At 50.7% G+C, this 13,549-nt stretch overlaps 1 protein-coding gene across 3 annotated transcripts in view; it reads left to right on the plus strand.

The window, feature by feature from the left end:
* The window catches only part of CLUH (clustered mitochondria homolog), a 34,395-nt gene that overhangs the window by 2,868 nt on the left and 17,978 nt on the right, over positions 1 to 13,549 (plus strand). For all 3 annotated transcript variants that reach the window (XM_027861849.1, XM_027861850.1, XM_027861851.1), the window contains exons 2-3: positions 8,023 to 8,207; positions 12,569 to 12,740. In XM_027861849.1, coding sequence (XP_027717650.1) covers positions 8,023 to 8,207; positions 12,569 to 12,740 — 357 coding nt within the window. The remainder of the gene's footprint in view (positions 1 to 8,022; positions 8,208 to 12,568; positions 12,741 to 13,549) is intronic.

Consider the following 13,549-nt stretch of genomic DNA (forward strand, 5'->3'; position numbering starts at 1 on the left):
TGGGGCAGCCTCTGCTCTGGTGTGTTGCTGCCCACAAGAGTTGGGACTTTACAGGCACCTCCTCCTTTGCTGCCCTGAGTGAATCCTTGGGTTCTGGCCAAGGCCGGAGGACAAGGCTGTAGCGGAAGGCTGTGGCATTGCCTATGGTGAGCAGCTATAGCAGTCTCTCCCCAGGACAAGCCGGGGTGGAGAGGTGGAATTCCCCAGTCAGGGTCTCCAGGCTTCTCTGGGCCTGGGCCCAGGGTTGAGAGGTGGGGACAACTAGCCCAGATTCCTGTTTGGGAGAGGATAGGGCTGGTGTCAGCCACTCACCAGCAGAGGAGGCGTTAGGATGTTTGCACCAAGGTATGGGCCTAGAGTAGTCAGGGAAGGTGGCAGCAGACAGGACCCTGGAAGATTTTGGCACTGGAGATTTTGGGGGATGACCTTTGAGGTCCCATCCAACTCAAAATCTCTGCTCCTGTGATGACTCTTTTACAGCGGAGAAAATTGAGAAGTTCAGCCCAAGGACACACAGTTAAGTTAGTGGAGATCCAGGCCTAGAGTCAGGGGGAGGAGGGACCACCTAGGGTGTCTGAGTTTCTTTTACTCTTCTTCCCCTCCATCCAGTTTGCTTTGACAGGGAAGCATAGTGTATTCACATTATAAATGGAAAATATGAGCTGCAATTTGGGGTTGTTCCGTAGGGGTGGTGCAGGGGGTGGTCATAGAATCTCTGTGGCATTTGACCTGAGGCCCTCTGAAAGCCATCCCTTCTAGGGGAGCCAGCCATGGAATGTTAGAGCTGAGGGGAGCTCAGTGCCCTCATTCAGAGAGGAGGAAACTGAGGTTTAACAAAGTGGTGCTTAGGGGCCCTCTCCTCTGTCTGGCGAAAAGATTAACTTGTTGGGGTGAAGAGAGCAGGCATGTTTTTCAGGTTCTTTCTAATATGTTCTGTGTTCTTTTCTAAGTGGCTGATCACCTTAGGGAAAGCCAGCATTTTGTCAGGCTGGGAGGTTTTGGGGATTAAACTCTAGGGGAAGACAAGGGGGCAGCCTCCTACCCGAACTCCAGAGATTCCAGGTGACCTTCTGGCTTCTGGTCTGGAGCAGTAGGCTACTGCCCCGATCAGCTCAGTGCTTCTGCCAGCAGCTCCCCTCACTACTGTACCCAGGATCTTCTCATTTCCCACCCCCTTACTCTCTGGAGTAGAATGGGAGGATGAAGCCTGCTCGCTGTCTAGTCTCCCCTTTGTAGATTCCCTGAGGCAGGGGCGTAGCTCCTCACTAGGCAGGGTTACCTCCTACTGTGTTTAAGGGAAAAGTGTTGAGGCCTGGCTGGGCCTTGGGAGGGCCCTGGGCCCTGATCCAGACTCCAGGGAGAGAAGCTAGGCCAGGTGTGTGATAGGGGTGGGAGGGGGGAAGGAAGGAGTAGCAAAGAGCACGCCCAGCCACCTCGCTCATTTCTTTGCTCTGTGTGTGCGCATGTGTGTTTCTTGGTCAACTCCATTCTAGGCCTAATTTCTGTGTCAGGTTTGGGCCCCATCTGGTGAGGGACCTTGTGGGTCTGGACCCACCCTAGGAAGCTGTTCTTGATCCTGATTGCACTGATGGAGAACAATCAGGCAATGTGCAAAGAAGAATAAGATACTATGAAAACTTCATTTCACTCCCCTCCGTTGCTTGTTGGACATGAGATTTGGAGTAGAGTGAATAGGACCGCTGAGGGGTGGGCAAAAGTGATTTCGGATAGCTGGGATTCCCCCTTTTCTTCTGACCAGCCTTTGTTACCCCCCCCCTTCCCAAAGAGGCCCCAAGAGAAATACTTGAATACTTCCTATGTCAGGATGATGGGTGGGCTGGGTGGAGCACACAGGCCAACCCCCTTCAAGGGTAAAGGCAAGAAGCTGCATTTCGTTTCTTTGGTTGGGGCTAGGGGTTGGGGGAATGGTGCTGCTGACAAGCTGTGTGACCTTGGGAAAGTGAACTTCTCTGGGCCCACTTTGTAAGGTGAAGGGTGAAGGCTAAATGACCTCAAACTCCCAGTGATTTCCTGAGTATCCTGTCTTCTCTCTGTCCAATCCCAAGGAGAAGGAAGTGGGAGAGGGGGTGTGTCCCACAACCCCCCAAGTGAGAAAAGGAGCCTTCAAGTTCCTTGTAAGAATGCAGGCCTGTTTGGCCTTCAGAACTGGGCTCACCTTACAGAGGGGAAGGGGACTGACCTTTGTGTAATGGAATTAAGTTCGACTCTCACATTCACACTTTCTCCAGTTTCCTGGCCTAATTTCTACCCAGAGAATTTCCATGGTGGAAGTTAGGAAGGTGGAGAATGAGGCTTCTGGTTAAGAAGCTTAGAGGGTGAAAGGCCCTAGGGGCTTTTCGGGTAGGGGTCCAAGACACTTGTGCCTAGCTTCTGTGGGCTCCTTTTTTAGGAGACAGTGCCATGGGTTAGTGAGAGAAGGGAAGGCCTTGAGTAAGGAAGCCTTTTTTTTTTTTTTTTCCCAGGGGTGGGAGGAGGCCATATAGTGTCACCAAAGCCCCTCTATCCCCCATTCTTGGAAAATGGGGATGTGAATGAGTAACAGAAAACTCAGCTTGCAGCCGCCCTCCTTCCCCATCTCTCTGGATTAGTTAGCTCAAGATTGAGGGGAGGGAAGTTCCCCCACCCCCAGTGGACATTGTGGAGGGGAGCCTTGTGTGATGGGGATGTTCTACCACATCTATCTTGAAGTAGCCCTTGTTAAGGGAGTGTCTGACAGATAGCATCCTAGAGTAGGAGCCAGAAGGGACCTTGGAAGCCAGTGAAAGGAAACTGAGGTTCAGAGGGGTGAGATCTAGGATCTCTGACTAGGATCTTCAGGGGGCTTGGCGCCTGTGAGGAAACATTTAAGATTGTAGATCTCAGCTTCCTTCCTGGACTGATTTCTGCAACTGGGTCTGTGCCAAGGCCATTTTTGTCCTGGGGAGCTGTAGAGATGAGCAGAGGTATATGTTCTTTCAAATGGGGCTTTGCCCCTCTCCAAGCTGTGATCATTCCTGAGCATCAATGCCTGAGCACTTCTAGCCAGGCCCTGGTAACAAGGAGTCTGTCAGCCCAGGCTGGCCTGACAGTATCACTCCCACTGGGCTGGGGGCTGCTTTCCTTTAGCCTCTCTCCTATTCCTTTCAGGGCTTTACATTTTCCCTGCTGCCAACTGGGCTTCTCCTGGGAAAATTGCAGGGAGGAAAGAACTGGCTTCATTCCCCTCCCATCTCTGAGGCTAGTATTTCTCAGGGGGTGGGAGGGGGCAGGCTAGCTCCTCATTGGGGGCTGAGAGGCTGGGTCACGAGATCAGTAGTGAGGGAGAATTCACATTCCCCTTCGAGCTCCCTTCCTGCCCTCCTCTCTTCACGATGTGTGACTTATAAGGGAGGGGCACCAGGGCTAAGTCACCTATGGGGTTCCAGACAGACCTCCGGGCAGGCAGATCTAAGAAGAGTTGTGAGGGTCTGGGAAAGGTCATTTCCTCCCCATTCCACCACACCCTAGAGGAGTTTACAAGAGGATCTGGAGGAAGGACGTTTTGGTGAGGCCGTCCCCGATGTCCTGGGCTGGGGTCTGTGCCAGCTGCTGTTGGCGGCTGGCAGAGGCTGTTCTGTCTGCTCCTGCCAGAGATGAGGAGAGGGCCCCCCTCCTTCCCAAGACGCCTACCATTGAGAACCCTTTGCCAGTGCAGAGCGGGCCGGATGCTCCCTTTGCCAGGGACCCTTACCCAGATATTATCCCCAGCAGTTTAGCCATTAGTGAAGGACTTAGCGCTGTAGAGAGAAGGGTTGTGGGTTCCCTTGGAGTAGAGATGGCTAGTGATGGAAACTTTCAGGTTTTAAGAGTAGATTCAGATGCCTGTCCTGCTGCTGTCCTTCCAGCCGACCTTGAGCCAGGCACCAAGTGGGGGGAGTTAGCCTGTCCTCAGGCCAGTGGAGCAGAGCAGGGCCTTGTGAAACCTGAAGCTAGCAGTGCTGGCTTTAAAGAGGGCAGCTGGGCAGGGTCAGCTGGTGGGGTGGGTCTTGCCAATGAAGCCCCATTCACACATAGCAGCCATGAGTCCCGGAGCTGGGGGCCCACACATAAACTAGAGGCAGAGAGACAAGTTTCTCCTTGGCAGGGTGGATGGGGGGCTCCAGAATCAGATTCAGCATGCACCGGGAGTCCCTACCTCCCCCACGAAGAGCATTCCAGTCCCAGGGGCCCAGGGCCCTGTGGGGATGAGAGCTCTGAACTACTAAAGCAGAAAAAGGAGGAGATGCAGCAGCTGCTGCCATCACCACTGCCGCTGCCTGGACAAGGTGGGTCCAGGGTCAGGAGGGGGTCCTTGTGTCCTTGGGTGACAGGGGGCTGTACCAGAGATTTCTAAGCAGCATAGAGTCACATCCTCTAGCTGTTTTGTAGGGGGTTGAGTGGCCATGTGTATTGAAGGGCACTACCCCATGCCAGCCTCTGATATGTCGATATGTGTGGCTGGAACACGTGCTCTTGGTAGGTGAGGGAGGATCGGATTTCTGTCTTTGGCTAGTCTGCACAAGAAATGTGACCCCGGGCCCCAGTGAAGGGGGCCTCTTCATCTAAAGTTCCTGTGAGTACAGCTTAGGTCCCAAGCCCTTCAGAATGACTGGGACAGCCACCCACCCCTCAGAAACTTGGCCCTTGGAATGCCTTCACAGCTTAGATGTGGTGAAGTTTTGACCTCAAGAACTGGGGGCAGTGTTTTAGAGTGTGTGAGAGACTCTGTGTGTGTGTGTGTGTGTGTGTGTGTGTGTGTGTGTGTGTGCACGCCATGTGTGTATGTGTGCAAGTGTGAATGTGTTTGCATGTCTGTGAATGTACTTGTGGACACACTGCATGTGCGCATGCAGGTGTGTCCCTGTGAGTGTACTGTGCGTATGCACCATCTGTGCTCTGTCAGTATATACGTGCATCTGCATTCTGTGTGTATTCTTGCGCACCATGTATGTGCAAGTGTGTGAGAGTGTCTGTGTGTCACCTCCCATGACTGTGCTTTATTGCTGAAGGGGTGCAGTGCTGAAGCCGGTGTGTCCATGTTTGGGGCACAGACATCATGGTTGTTGGGCAGAAGTTCATTTTCTCCATTCTGTCCTCGTTTTCTGGGTGAGGAAACTGAGGTTGAGCAAAGGGGGGAGAGCTGGGTAGTGTGGCCTTCCAGAAGGCTTCTTGGAGTTTGCTGTTGTTTCACAGTTTGGAGATTTTCTTATCGTCCAAGTTCTGAGGTCTGTTCTGAATGTCACAGGAGAGCCGAGGGCTTGCCTCGGAGATGGCCCCAGTCAGCATCGCTCAGGTTTACAGAGCAGAGGCTTACATGGGCCCTCGGTCCCATTTTGTGGCAGAGCTGGAGGGCCCTGGCTTTCTGCTGCTGAGCCCAGTGCCCTTCCCGCTGTCCTGAGCTGATGTGCCCAGCACCCAAGTTTAGGGCCTCAGGCCTCAGAAGATTCTTTGGCCCCTGCCATGCCAGGCCACACCAGGCCACGGCCAGCTTCTCTCTCTTGCTCCCCTAGTCTTGGGTAGAAAGGAGCCATGCCCCACCCTTGGGCTAGGTAAAGAGCCATGTCTTGTTCCGTCCCTTGGGTGGTTTCTTGTGGCCTTTCACATTCAGGAAGTGGAAGGTTAGCTAGACCACTGGCTATTTCCAGAATACCCACCCATCTGCTGTGGCTGTTTGTCCTGGACCTTGGTTTCAGGCATCTGGGCTGGAGCCTGCAGGTAGCTCTGCTGCTGTCTTCAGAGATCAGCCCCACGAGGGGATTCCCCTGGTGTAAACCTGGTCAGTGTGTCAGATGCTGTCGAGCTCCCCCCTCTCCATTCCTGTGTGTGATGCCTGGAAGAGGGAGGGGGTCATCTTGTCACCCCACCCCCATTCTTTGTTGGGGGGTGGCTTTTGGACTCTGTATCTCTGTCTCCCTGTGGGTGGGGAGTGTCTCTGCATCTCTTGTCTGTCTCTTCCTCTGCTCCCCCACCAGGAATTGAGCCTGCTGTGTTCATATGGCTGACTCGCTGTCTTGCTACATTTGGCTCTGTCTGCCTCAGTTTCTGTGTTTTGTTCCCAACTTTGGCAGGGGGTGACTGGGGAAAAGGTGGCTTCGTACTGACACATGCTTGCTGTCTGCTCAGATGAGCAGATTTTCAGGATTGAGAGGGTCTGCTTTTAGACTGAGGCCTTGGGACCCGTCCTCCCCAAGCTCCCCTGTATGCTGGCCTCAGGGAAGAGAGAGCAGGGGCCAGACCCCTTGGCCTTGCTTCGAGGACCAGAGAAAGAAGGGGATGTTGGTGTCATTCTGCCCACGTCCTCACTGCGCAGAGGCCAGAGAAAGGGAGTGAGGTGGTCACCTGGTGGAGCTGGGTCAAGCATCCAGCGGCTCCTTCTACTCCCGAGCTGGTCGGGGTGGGGTGTGTGTGTGGGGGGGCACCTTCCAGTCCAGGCCTCCCAGCCAGGAGACCAGGGTTCAGATCTCACCTCTGTTCCTCATTGTCTGTGGAGGCACAGGCAGATGTGACTTCTTGGCCTCAGCTGCCTCTGTAAAATGGGAGAGGTGGACTAGATAACTAAGGGTTTCTCCCAGCTCATTGGCTGATTCAGGTGAGTCCGCCATATTAGAAATGACAGACAACAGGCAGGCAGGTCCTGAGTCCCAGGATCACATCTCGCCCTGGAGGATAAGTTTGGGCCATGATAAGTTCCCCTCAGTGGAGGCAGAGGCAGCTAGATGCCAGTTTGTGTGCTTGGCCTCCCTCTATGCCAGGCATGCTGCCCACTAGTAGGGGGCTTCTGCCATCATCTGCCCATCCTCAGGGAAGTCCTTCTAGAGCTGGGCCTGTTGGAATCTTTTCCTCTTCCCCCTGCATGACTCCCAGCACAAGCTCAAAGTCTCAGCCCCAGGGAAGAAGGATCAATTGATAGCAGACCCTGGGTAGGAGCTTGAGCCCTGGGCCACAGCCTGGGTGGATGGCAGTGGATGGTGAGTGGACTGCTCACCAGGCTGGGCATATCGCTGCTGTCCCAAGGAGCCCAGGGGGACAGCAGAAACAGGGACACTGAGTATTGAACACAAACAGATGGCCAGACTTGGGGTGTGGGCTGTGCTGAGGTCTCATGCCTGCCCAGGCCGGGTGCCAGACAGGAAGGGCGCCTCTTTGGGCCTGAGGAGCCAGGGCAGGGAGGCAGTACCTCCAGGAGGAATGGACCTTGTTCTGGTTCAGTCAACCAGGCCCTTCCTTCCCTGGAAGCAGAGGCAGCTGGTCCATTTAGGTGGGCCAAAGAGAGTTCTCTGAGCTTCCTTTATTGAGACTGGAGGTTCCTTGAGGGCAGGGACCATCAACGCTGGCAGATGAGTGTCTTAGAGGCACCCTCATGCAGTCCTCTCCTTTTACTTTGCGATTTCATTTCTTTCTTTCTTTTTTTTTTTTTTTTTTTTTTTTGGTGAGGGCAATTGGGGTTAAGCGACTTGCCCAGTCACACAGCTAGGGAGTGTTATGTGTCTGAGGCTGGATTTGAACTCAGGTCCTCCTGGCTCCAGGGCGGGTGCTCTGTCCACTGTGCCACCCAGCTGCCCCGTGTGATTTCATTTCTAATGTCAACTCCCCTGGTGCCGGCGACTTTGGATTCAACAGGAAAAAAAAAGGGGATTGTAAACAATTTCTTAGAAATATGTTGAACTCATAATGTAAGGTCTCCTTGATGGGGGTCTCCAGAACCATGAGAATGATGGGCTCAGGGCGGGGGTGGGGTGGGGTGTGGTGCGCACAGCCAGATTCCACTCCCCCTCACTTAATGGTTCCCATGGTCCTCTTTCTTGAGGAGTATCTCATTGGACCTCTTGGGTGTGAGGGGTGTAAGGGAAGCAAGAGTGTATGGGAGCAGCAGAGGCCTGGCCTGGGCTCCTGGAGGATGTCTCTAGCATGGTTGCAGGGTCAGGGAGTCCTCAGCCCTTGTTGAGCCAGAAGGCTAGTGTGGGACCCTGCTCCCCTCTGAGCTGTTCTCTTCTCCAATCTCAGAGCTCCCGGCAGTCATGCTGCTGAACGGGGACTGTCTGGACAAGAAGAGTGAGGAGCCCCGGGAGAATGGGTACCAGGAAGCCGAGGCCGGCGACGAGGCCAGCGGGCAGGAGGTCATCGTCATCCAGGACACTGGCTTCACTGTCAAGATCTTGGTCCCAGGGATTGAGGCTTTCTCATTGCAGGTGAGTAGGAGCTTGAATTAGGGGGTGCTCGAGGAAGCGGGGAAGGTGGGGCGAGGCAGTTTGGCCTAGCAGATCGAGGGTTTCAATTGGGGTCTGAGGATCTGTGTTCGGATCCCACCTCCAGCACCTAGTACCTGTGTGACTTGGGACAAGTCACAGCCCTTCCCCATCTCTCCCTCCAGCCCTCAATTGAGGATCCCGTGGTCCTACTTCAGGTTTGAATATCTTCTGAGCTTTATGGTCTGTGATTGTGGGAAAAGCTATCTGACCTTGGACCCTCAGCTTCCTCATCTTTAAATACTAATTCTTGTACAGTATACATATTTGTTGGGGGAACTTTTTTCCAGTTTTCTTTATTCACATTTTTTGTTTTTATCTCACTTTAATTTATCTACCACTCCCTATCACCACCACGCTACCCCCACCCTCCAGCCCCATGTCCAGCCCAGGAGAACATTCCAGGCAAGGGGTAAAGTCTGTGCAGACGAGATGAAATGTGTGTACCCATGGTTATAGAAGGAAGAAAAGTTAAGCCAAATGAACTTTTCTATCCCCTCTGTATGACAGGTGTGTTTAACATTCCACACTCATAACCCCCACCTCTGCAAAGTTGGGGAGAGGTCGCAGATAACATTCTGTGACAGTTGGAACATAGGAAATTCCCATGCTGGGGGTGGTTGTCAGAAGCCTGAGATGGGGAAAAACTAACTAGCTGCACATTTTCAAGATGGCTCTGGTTGTGGAATAGAATTTGAAGAAAGCGTTTTTAACTCTTAAAGCTCCGTATGAAAGAGTTATCAGATGGGCACAGGTGCTTGGCAGGAGGTATGGGCATCCAGTGCTTGCCCTTCTGGTCTTGTCATCCTGGAGGCTCCTAGACACTCAGAATACCAGAGCCAAAGGGGGATTTTGGGGGCCTTCTCGTTAAGCCCCAGTTGTCTGCTCCAAGGCTGGCATTGCCACCCTCCCCAACTCATAGGGTGTCCCTGGCCTCCAGAGGTGGAGGGAGCAGTGGGGGAGAGAAGAGGAGACTGTGGTTCCCCACAGAGGCTGCAGGCTCTCACTAAGGTGGTAGGGGATCTTTGTGAACTGCAAGGGGTGTGACCTTGGGCAAGGAACATCTCCCTGGGGCTCTGTCCCCATTTGGGAAAGGTGGCAGTTGAAGTAGAAGGTCTGTCGTGCCTTTGTTCCAGTTCTGAACATTTATGTTCTTGTGTAAGTTTGCTTGGGGGGGAGGGGGAGTGGGAGTGTACCCTGTCCCCACCCCACCCCCCAGTTTTGTACTTGGTATCATCCTCTCCCTATCCCTGTTGAAGGCTCTCTTGTCACTTGGGCTCTGACCCTGTTCCTGGGGAGGGGAGGTGACCAAGGCCACATCTTGAGGCTGCTGCTGCTGCGGGAGCACCTTGGGCCTAGACCCGTCCCTGCAGAGCTGCCTGCACTCTGGGCTCTGCTCCAGGCAGCAGCAGGAGGAGGGAGCTGGCTGCCGTGGGGGCCCCGCCTCAGTTGAGGGGGGAAGGGGGTTTGGATGGTTAGAGGAAAACACCAAGACAAATGATAAAATTCTCTTCCTTCCCTCCCTCTGTGCTTTACACACCTGAAGTAAAGGCAGTAGGAGCATCCATGTGGGCTTCTGGGAGGAGGAGTCAGGCAGGGCCCCTCCCTGGTGGCGGGAAAGACCAAATCTCTTTTGGGATCTAGCTTAGATCCCCCCACAACCTTGTTTGCCCTTGAGCTCTTCCTCTCTCTAGCCCTCCCCTGCCCCTGCAATTTTTTTTTGTTTTTGTTTTTGTTTTTGTTTTTGTTTTTGTTTTTTTTTTCCCTGCAATTCTTGTGGGCTCTTCTTAGTTACTGTACTTCCTTTCATGTGTGTGTTTTTCCTGCCCCAGTCCATTCTGGAGAAGCCAAGCTGGACTGAGCAGGCATAGAGCCAGAGGAGAAGCAGTCTTGGTGTGGGGGAAGGACCCCATGCCGGCCCTTAGTTGACTGAGTAACCTTAGGGAAGTCCTCAGAGCCTTTGTTTCCTTATGTACAATGTACATCATCTGATCATGGAATTGTGTTGTATGTGGCAAGTGAGGTTATGAATTTAATAAAGTCCTTTGTAAGCTAACCTTTTTTTCCCCCAAGAATATTTTTATTTTGTTTTTTTTTTCTTCAATTACATGTAAACCAATTTTCAACATTGGTGTTTTTTGTTTTTGTTTTTGGGGAGGTAATCAGGGTTAAGTGACTTGCCAGAGTCACACGGGTAGTAATGGTCAAGTGTCTGAGGCCAGATTTAAACTCAGGTCCTCCTGACTCCAGGGCTTCATCCACTGCACCACCTAACTGCTCCTTTAACATTCATGTTTTGTTGTGTCTTTTTGTTTGTTTGTTTTTTATAAATTTTGAGTTCCAAGCTCCCTTTCTCCCTCCTTCCTTTCCCTTCCCCTCTCCTTGAGAAGGCAAGATTGTGCATGCACAGTCACGCAAAACATTTCCATATTAGCCATGTTAAAAAAGAGAACATGGACTAAAAAAATACCCAAGAAAAATTATTAAAAGTATGCTTCAGCCTTCATTCCAACTCCATCAGTTCTTTCTGGTAGGTAGAGAGCATCTTTCATCATAAGTCCTTCAGGATTGTCTTGGATCATTGTATTGATCAGAATAGTTAAGTTATTCACAATTGATCATCATACAGTGTTGCTATTACTATGTACAGTATTCTTCTGACTCTTCTCATTTCACTTTGCATCAGTTCATGTATCAGTCTTCCCCAGATTTTTTCTGACACCTTCCTGTTCACTTCCTATAGTAGGATAGTATTCCATTGTAATCACATGCTCCAACTTGTTTGGCCATTCTCCAGTTGATGGGCATCCTCTAGATTTCCAATTCTTTGCCACCACAAAAAGATCTGCTATAAATATTTTTGTCCAAATAGTTTTTTTTCTTAATCCCTATGGAATACAAACCTAGAAATGGAATTGTTGCGTCAAAGGGTATGCACAGTGTTATAGCCCTTTGTGCATGGTTCCAAATTGCTCTCCAGAATGGTTGGATCAGATCATAACTCCACCAACAATGCATTAGTGTCCTAATTTTTTCACGTCCCCTCCAACATTTGTCATTTTCCTTTTCTGTCATATTAGCCAGTCTGATAGGTGTGAGGTGGTACCTCAGTGATGTTTTAATTTGCGTTTCTCTAGTCAGTAATGATTTAGAGTATTTTTTCATGTGACTGTAGATAATTTTGATTTCTTCTGAAAACTGCTTCATATCCTTTGACCATTTATCAATTGGGAAATGACTTGTATTCTTTTTTTTTTTAATTTTTAATTGATCTATTTTGAATTATCAACATCACTTCCATAAGCTTTTGAGTTTTAAATTTTCTCTTCCTTCATTCCCACCTCCCTTCCCAAGATGGCACTCAATCTGATATAGACTATACATATACATTCCTATTAAACATATTTTCACATTAGTGATGTTGTAAGGAAGAATTAGAAGCAATAGGAGGAACCACCAGAAAGAAACAAAACAAAACAGAAGAAAAAAATAGCAAAGAGTATGCTTTCATCTGCATTCCAAACTCCATAATTCTTTCTCTGGATGTGGATAACATTTTCCATCATGAGGCCTTTGGAGCTGTCTTAGGTCCTTGTATTGCTGAGAAGAGCTAAGTCTATCAACGTTAGTCATCGCACACCGTGGCTGTTACTGTGTGCAGTGTTCTTCTGGTTCTGCTCACTTCACTCAGCATCAGACCATACAAATGACTTGTATTCTTATAAATTTGACTTGTTTTCTATATATTTGAGGACTGAGGCCTTTATCAGAGAAACCTGCTATAAATTTTTCCCCAGTTTCCTACTTTTCTTCTAATCTTGGCTGCATTGGTTTGTTTGTGCAAGAACTTTTTAATTTAACGTAATCAAAATTATGTGTAAACTTAACATTTGATAGAAATAAGTCACTAGCGTTCTTTGTCTCATGTGTGCACACTTATGTATGTAATAATGCCCATTCAATTGAATTGTTGAATTTGTGGAGCAGAATAGATGTCCAGTAATTATTTGCATATTGACACTTCCCCTCGGGTTAGAAAAGGCATAGATTATGGAAGTCAGACCCAAACACAGATTGTCGTTGTATTTTTCCCCTGGAAGTGTGGTTGGGGTCCAGGTCCTCAGACTGGGAATCAGGGAGCTATCTTGCCCTCTCCCCCACTACCCCCACCAAGGGAGGTTCTTGATCCTATGTCCGGGTTGGGGATCAGGACCGGAGACTTCTTTTTGCCTTGGGGATGGCTCTCCAGACCATGGGGGAACTGGGAAGGCTCTCACACTCAGGTCGGGGCCTCTCTTGTACAGGTTTCTCCCCAAGAGATGGTCCAGGAGATCCACCAGGTGCTGATGGATCGGGAGGACACCTGCCACCGCACATGCTTCTCTTTGCAACTGGATGGCAACGTGCTGGACAACTTCTCAGAGCTGCGGACCATTGAGGGGCTGGAGGAAGGCTCTGTGCTGCGAGTGGTGGAAGGTCAGAGAAAAGGGTCACTTTTCATCCATGTGGATCCTTTCAAGCAGAAGGGGGGGTAAGGGGTGGGAGCTGGGGGCGTAGCTAATATGTTAGTGATCAAACCAAGGTCCTCAAAGGATCAGAGTCAGCTGAAACTGAGATAAATAATACTGTAAACATCTCAACATTGGTTCAAAAAATAATTAGTGTGCTACCAGATTGGATTGTTCTGGCTAGAAGACAGCATGTGGGAAGGCCATGGGGCTCTGTCTGAGTCAGCAGCTAGCTGGTAGCTGAAGAAGTTTCATTTCTTTAATGGCCTCAAAGGTTCTGACTCTAGGGGGCTGCCGTGGGACCCAGGTCTCATGCTGGAGTGGAGGTGACGCTTTTGCTGTATTTCCCCCACCAAGAAGAGTGAATTGTTCCTTGTCATCTCTCTTTGCCGGGGTTTAGACCAGAGGTGGAGACCCCACCTCTGTCTCCATATGGATTTAGAGATGGAAAGTGGGGAAAGTAAGGTTTCCTTCAAGCCTTCTACCTCCCACGTCTCTGGAAGTAGTCCTTTGCATTCCCCTCTAGGTCTCGTATTTTACCTCCTGTCTCCTTTTCTTCTGTTCCCATTCCTGCCTGAGGGTCGGGGGTCAGAACTTAACCAGGCTTTCCCGCATTTGGTCAGAGTGCTGGGTACAATAGCTGCCTTCCAGTTCTTTGAAGTTCTGTAGGGTTAGGCCTGGATTAGAGTCCTAGCTTGCTGCCTCCTAGCTAGCTGTGTGGTCTTGGGCCAGGTGCTGAGCTCCCCAGGCCAGGCTATCACCGCCTCTCAGATGGGG

Source organism: Vombatus ursinus, unplaced genomic scaffold, assembly GCF_900497805.2.
Source record: "Vombatus ursinus unplaced genomic scaffold, bare-nosed wombat genome assembly UNPS02014768.1, whole genome shotgun sequence".
Lineage (NCBI taxonomy): Eukaryota > Metazoa > Chordata > Mammalia > Diprotodontia > Vombatidae > Vombatus > Vombatus ursinus.